Source organism: Myxine glutinosa, chromosome 6 (assembly GCF_964187855.1).
Source record: "Myxine glutinosa chromosome 6, kmMyxGlut1.1, whole genome shotgun sequence".
In the NCBI taxonomy this organism is placed as follows: domain Eukaryota; kingdom Metazoa; phylum Chordata; class Myxini; order Myxiniformes; family Myxinidae; genus Myxine; species Myxine glutinosa.
Genome location: NC_136266.1, coordinates 187,135,248 through 187,142,597, shown reverse-complemented (window position 1 = coordinate 187,142,597; position 7,350 = coordinate 187,135,248). Strand labels below are relative to the sequence as shown.

Below are 7,350 nucleotides of genomic sequence, written 5' to 3'. Positions count from 1 at the left end.
GGCAGCATCATGCTATGGGGATGCTTTTCAATGGCAGGGACGGGGAGACTTGTAAGCATAGAGGGAACGATGAATGGAGCCAAATGTAGGCAAATCCTTGAGGAGAATCTCCTTCAGAGTGCAAAAGACCTTAGTCTGCGGTGAAGATTTACATTCCAACAGGACAATGACCCCAAGCATACAGCCAAAGCAACACTTGAATGACTTCAGAACAAGAACGTGAAAGTCCTTGAGTGGCCCAGCCAAAGCCCAGACTTGAATCCCTTTGAGAATCTGTGGAAAGACTTGAAGATTTCTGTTCACCGACGCTCCCCATCCAAATTGACAGAACCTGAGCAAATCTGTAAGGAATCATTGAAAAAACTACCCAAATCCAGATGTGCAAAGCTGATACAGACATGCCCAAGAAGAATCGAAGCTGTAATCGCTGCCAAAGGTGCTTCTACGAAGTATTGACGGGGGGTTGAATACTTATTTATATTAGATATTTCTGTATTTCACTTTTCATTATTTTGTAAAAATTTCTAAAAATATAAAATTCCACTGTGATATTATGGGATATTATTTGTAGATCAGTGAAAAAAAAAAACTCAATTTAAACCATTTTGAATTCAGGCTGTAAACAACAAAATGTGGGAAAAAGTCAATTGGTGTGAATATGTTCTGAAGCCGCTGTAGCTTTGTCATCACTATCATCATTGATATTGATCTTTGTAAGACCATCGAGCCCATGATGATCATTTTCATGGACTAGTACACCCGCAGACTCTGGGAGGGGCAGGAAGGGTCATTCCTCTTTGGGGTATATAGATTACAGTCGATCTATGGGCGGGTCTCAAGAACATTGGGTGTGTGTTCATTTACCAAGTTTCTTGTGAAGAGATCGCCAAGTGGTTTAAGCATTTGAGCAAGCTCTCCATTCAAAACCGTTAAGGAACGGCTGGATTGGCAGGCGCTAGCTCGCTGCTTGGTAAAGGAGCACAACCCGAGCTTCTCCCTTTGTTTCGTATGAAACAGCAGGAGCGAGTTTCAAAAGGTCGCTACGAAAAATGCCACGGTAGCGGCAGAAAGGGCCATGTTATTAACCCAAAATTTGTGGGTTATATGGAGTGCAGTAGATCTTCGCTCAGTTCTGTAATTAAACCTTACTTCACTGATGTTGGGATTCCTCCAAATGTCTTCATTGAGCGTTATAAAGAGCATTAGCAACTGTTTAAAAAGCTAAGCATAAGTGTTTGTAGTGTATAATATTTTTACTTCCTGTATAAGCCGTTGCTCCCACGGAAACGCCATTATAACTATAAGCTATTTATACACGTTATCACTGCAGGAAAAACGCCTTGGGGAAGTGGGACATTATTAGTATTAATATTGTTTTGTAATAACATTATCAGCCTGTCATCCTTCCGAGGTGGGCAAATTGAGTACCAGTTCACTGGTAGTTCCCTGTGTCGCAAGAGGCGACCAACAAGGTTGGCGGCAGAAAGGGCATCCGGCCGTAAAACATTGCTTCAAAAAAAAAAGGGGACCACAGTGCCCGAAAAAGGCCAACCCCTGCTCTGCAGGGGAAAATGGCCTCTAAAGGTGGTTCAATAACATTAACTATATGCAATTATCATTAATTTTGCTATTAAAAGCGTCTTTGGAAAAACGCCAGGATAAATCTTCTTTGGAAATGTGCCACGATAAAGCTAATTTAACATTTATATACACCTCAACGTGCAACCCCATTGACGGCAATGGTGGGCAAACTCGCTCGGGGGAGAAAATCCCCTTGGGGAGGGGGGCAAATGAATCCATACAACCTTCATTGTGTAACCCTTCGTCATCCTGTCAAGTTTGGTTGAGATTGGATAAGCAACGACAGAATGTATTGGCGTCAAAAATTAATCAGACAGACAGACAGACAGAAATGGCGTATTTTAGTATGATGGGTTTCACAAAGTACATTTATGCAGTACTGCGCCTATTTTAAAGGTTCTAATCACAATCCTAAAAACAAGCAGATAATACAAAATATAAATCTCATCCCATAACAAAAATGGTTTCAGCAGCAGCAGTACAGTGCCCATCTTGAAAAATGAACAGGGGAGGTGCCCTGCCAGCCCCACCGCCACCCATGCCGCTCGCGAAACAAGCCGAGCAGCTGTCTTATGTCCAACTCAAGCCACTCAAAAACCATGCGAAGCACTGCCACCTTGGCCTTGCCCCAAAGCACTACCTGCAGCGAGAACAGCTCTCCAGCAACAGATGTCCAAGGAAAGTGCCCACCGTGAGCAACGATGCAACGATGAAGCTCGTTTTCCATGCAGTCAGACCTGCATGAAGTGAGTGAGTCGACATGTGCTGGTGCAGCCAACTCTGCATACAGCGTGCCACCGAACAGAAGGAAGGTGACCATAAGGCCCCAGTTGACGTCTTCAACGAAACAGCTCAGTACGTTCACCAAGCAACCCCGAAGCACTGCTGGGCTCGCCATACCCAACGCATAACTGCCAATAACCACCATCCCATTGCAACTGTGTGGGCAGATAGGATATCACTTGTGAAAGGAGGGTACTTGTGGAGTTGTCCTTGCAGAGCAATACCAGTTTCATCTCTGTATCCCCCTTGAGCAATCAGCCCATTGCCACATGTCAAAGCTGCATCACCCCTCTCAGCATACACTGCCCTGGCGCTGCCTGATGAGTGCTCTCAATGCCTTTTAAATCCTACTTCACATCCAGTGGAATTCCATCTCCCGGTGTCGAGTTAACGTCCGTTTGGTTTGGTATTTCTTTTTTTCCTTTCATTGTCTGCTGATCTTCCTTGATTACTTGGGAATTCTCCAAAACACCTGTTTCGCTCATTGGTTCTGGTGAACTTGGTTTCATTGAATCTTCAATGCAGTCAGACACAACTTCAGGACTCGCTCGGCAGTTGTCACCAATTTCTTGTGCTTTGGCAAGCTCTTCCAGAGTAGGGTAAACCCCTGAATGTTTTGTCATGACGTGCCAGTCATCACAGCAAAATTGCGAAACAGATGTTGTTGCAGTATCAGGCTCAGTGGCACAGGCAACCGAGGGAGGTACGGTAACATTGCTTGAGAGATGTACACAGATTTCTGATGTCGACAAGTGCAACCCCGGCCCCCGCTGTTGCACCTAACTACCACTTGGCGAGGATAGCGCCAAAATCCCTCCTCCCCCAGGTTCGCGGTCACATCGTGTTGTGGTCTGGTAACCTTCAATCGCTCAAAAAAGAAACCTTCCCATGGTCCTGGTACTGACCTAGCTTCCCTGGCCTGTGTGGCTTTTTTATAACCTCGCAATCATGGGTGGCTGCGCTCTCCCATTGGCCCGCGGTCGGCGTTGAGGCCCCGTAGGGATTTGCCTTTTCCCTGGATTTCTCTTGCATTCACGCATGGTCTCAAGGCACTGCGTTCGCCTTCCTTTTCTTTATATAGAATGTCACTCGCGTGGTGGTTGTCGTTGTTGTTGATCGGTTATGCTTGAACAGACCCATGGCAAGGAGATAGCCAATCGATCTCCCGTGATCCTGAGATCCCTCACATCTAAAATGTGGTCTTGCCTTTGTGGAGCTAGTGCAGTGTTTCATTATGTGTTTTAATTTGTGTGGTGCGGCTTGGCAGTGGTTGCAGGTGTCAAGTCTATTTGTACTGTAAAAGCCGTTTGTGGTGTCCACCGCGGTGACCTGAAAGGTGAACACTATAAGAAGTGGGGAGTAATTTCTCCGTGTTGTTGATTGGTCGGGGTTTAGTGCCCAAGATAACGTTTGGGCCCTGGTTGTTGATTGTGTTTGTGGTGATGTGGGTATGGACGTGTTTTTTGTAGTGGTCATTGATCAGTGGAGGGACGTTTTGAAGGATGTCTTTGTAGTGTCTTTGTGGTGTAGTCTTAATGCGTCGAGGGGTCTGTGGGTGGTTGGGCATGTGGCACGGGTGATTAGGGTTGGTACTTGTCGCTGCAAGGAAATGCGTACGTACCTCTCATGTGCAAGTGGTCTTTGGTTTTCAACATTTTTGCCTCTGTGTGCAGGTGCTTAAAGGGTGGTATTAATATGCAACCTGTGATGACGTGAATGGCTTTGTTTTGTGACCTACCGTCTGAAAGGACATTCATGCAATGACTAACGACTAGTGGCACAATGATGTTGTACTGATGATGCCCAATGAGCAAATGAACCCATCCTTATGGCTTTAAGAATTCTGCAGGAATTTATATGGATATATTTTAATTAGAATGCTGGTTGGCCATGTTGTCATTAGGAAGTCACTGTTTGGACTGTGGGTCAAATATAAATATCGTTTGAGGTTAAATAGTTTTCTTCCGTTTTTAATTGTGGATGTGAGAAGACAGAGATCACAATGATTTATTTGGAGTTGATGTGTTTTTGTTTGTTTGTCTAAACAGATGCAGCCAAGTGAGGAAGATGATTATCTGGATGATGAGAGCACTGTGGACATTGAAACAGTTACCAATGAAAACAAACTTGATTCCAATGTGATCAACAGGAAGTGCAGCAGGGGGTAGGATGATGATTTTGGCTTTTTGATATTTTGCTTCAGTTGTTTTTCACTCTTTCTAAGAAAGCTTAATAGCATTTGTCATTGAGCCTCAAACAGAAAGTGATTTATTCAGTTTGTTTTTTATAAGGATACTCTTGGTTAATATTTGTTATTGTGCCCATTCAGGAATCCATTTAGTTCCGTTCCGAAAAGTAAATCACAAGAAGACAGCAGCTGCTCCGATCAAGATGCTTCTATAGTAAGATTTATTTTCCTTGTCAAGTCATCATGTGTTGTGTCCTGATTACCTCTGCCACCAAAGGTGGATAAAGGTTATGTTTTCACCCCTGTTTGCTTGTGTCTGTCTGTTTGACCATCTCTCTCTCTCACTCTCTCTCTCTCGGTCTCTCGGTTTCTCTCGGTCTCTCTCGGTCTCTCTCTCTCTCTCTCTCTCTCTCTCTCTGTCTGTCTCTGTCTCTGTCTCTCTCGGTCTCTCTCGGTCTCTCTCGGTCTCTTCTCGGTCTCTCTCTCTCTCTCTCTCTCTCCTCTCTCTCTCTCTCTCTCTCTCTCTCTCCTCTCTCTCTCTCTCTCTCTCTCTCTCTCTCTCTCTCTCTCTCTCTCTCTCTCTCTCTCTCTCTCTCTCTCTCTCTCTCTCTCTCTCTCTCTCTCTCTCTCTCTCTCTCTGTCTGTCTCTGTCTCTGTCTCTCTCGGTCGGTCTCGTCTCTCTCTCGGTCTCTCTCGGTCTCTCTCGGTCTCTCTCGGTCTCTCTCTCTCTCTCTCTCTCTCTCTCTCTCTCTCTCTCTCTCTCTCTATCTCTCTCTCTCTCTCTCTCTCTCTCTCTCTCTCTCTCTCTCTCTCTATCTCTCTCTCTCTCTCTCTCTCTCTCTCGTGTGTGCTTGAGAGTGTGTGCTTGAGAGTGTGTGCGTGACAAGGACGAAATGATTAGATTTGGGTGAAGATCCGAATCGAATCTGCAACTGAGAATTTTTTAAAGTGATTCTTCACGATTGACCAGATAGAGAGAGAGAAAAAAAAAGCATGATATTTCAAAAATTTGTGGATGGATTATGACGAAACTTGGTGGATGACGGGTAAGTGATGAGAACAAGCCGATGAGAGTCAATACAGTGCAGGTATGACCCTACCAATGGGATACAAAACGTAAATTGTTCACCTGTCGGAGGTATGCTCTCTACCGAGTGCCGTTGTAGTTTGTTCTGTGTCATAGCTCTTCCACGAGCCGAGACCATGTAGTGAAAATAAAAATCTGCATTGCATTTGAATTCATGGATTCGACATTGAATGCATATCACACGAATGCCGGGGTTCAAATGTACAATCGGACCTCGACATTCACGGTCCCAACATATTTGTGGTTAATAAAATGCAACCTGCTTTTACATTTGTGGTTTTCATGGGTGCAAAAAAACCATCTCCCACCAGCTGTACACATGACACTTATAAAAGCATCTTCCAGGTGTCACACCGAAAGCCGCTGTATGTGCACATCCATGTGATTTGACATTTTTTCGCAGGCGTATTCGAGGTTTTTCTGATGTGCTACATTCGCGGCCCTGTGCTTCACGTAATCGTGGTTTATTGTGGGCGTAGTCGCGCTTTTTCTTACAAAACCGGACGAGTGGACACCCTATTCATGACCTACGCGTTTATTATAGGTTAGAGCAAACGTAATGTAATGACGCAGAAAAACGCACGTCTGCTCTCTCCGTGCTCTGTCCCCCACAAGTACCTGCAGAACGTACGTGATCCACCAGCAACCCCCTCCTAGTGAAGCTGCCTAAATACAGAACCACTGCTCACCTACACTCATTTATTGCTCTCTTTTTCCACTTGAGGAACCACCTCCCATCCTCTCTTCAATCTCTCATTCTTCTCCCCCGATCTTCGAGACAGCTGTTCACCACAATCTCGGGCCATTTCCCATCCAAAGCCATGATCTTTTCTACACCCGTTAAACCACCACTGGTGTTCTCCCCTAACCCTCATCATTACTTGCATCCCTTGTTTCTCCATCTCCGTCTCCGTACCTTCTCCGCCCTGTTATTGGCATTTCCCCTTTTTCATGCCGTTCCCTTTGTTATATTGTATCCTGGTCTATTCTGTGTCTGAGCTCCTCTATAAGCCTCGATCATGTGTAAAAATAAAAACAAAATTGCAGTTTACTCCATGTAACCGATCCATGTGTCAGAAGCTAGTGATTTATGCAGTAAAACGTACAACTTGGAATGGTTCTGTGGTATAACATAACATGCTAAGCTCGTATATTTGCCTGTGGGTAGACATATGCAGTGTCCTACAAAATTGAATAAGGCAATTCTCTCTATGTATGTGTGTACGTCTGAACATCACAGGAAAAACGAGGCCACTCTCCACCCAATTTTGTATATGTGTTGGTAGTACCCACGGTCAGGTCATGGGCACAAACCCTCCTCGCTCGGAGTGGAGAGGGAGACAACTTACAAATTTTCACCTGCACACATGCCACAGTGCAAGTAGTTTACTAATCCCTGCTGCAGACAGGGGGGATTATTAGCCATGGCACAAAATAAATTTGTCCCACCTCCCCCGTTATCCCCCACCCTACCCCCAGGCTGCTCCCAAAGGGAGCGGGTATTTCTAGTTACTGAAATATTCTATGGAATAACAGCAAACAAACAGGGTTTCATTCTTATTATTGTGGTTTATTCCAATGTCACTTGTTACATGACATAAACCATTTGCATTAAAGATCCTGCAAAACAACGTTTTGGCCTGGACAACTGGAAAACTGGAAATTTGGTCTTCCATGGCTGTGCAAACCCTACTAGGTCATGTCAGAAAAA

The 7,350-nt window shown here is 44.8% G+C and overlaps 1 protein-coding gene across 4 annotated transcripts in view; it reads left to right on the top strand.

The window, feature by feature from the left end:
- Positions 1–7,350, top strand: part of LOC137429055 (uncharacterized) — a 346,812-nt gene that overhangs the window by 306,048 nt on the left and 33,414 nt on the right. For all 4 annotated transcript variants that reach the window (XM_068119076.2, XM_068119074.2, XM_068119077.2 and 1 more), the window contains 2 exons: positions 4,413–4,528; positions 4,694–4,766. In XM_068119076.2, coding sequence (XP_067975177.2) covers positions 4,413–4,528; positions 4,694–4,766 — 189 coding nt within the window. The remainder of the gene's footprint in view (positions 1–4,412; positions 4,529–4,693; positions 4,767–7,350) is intronic.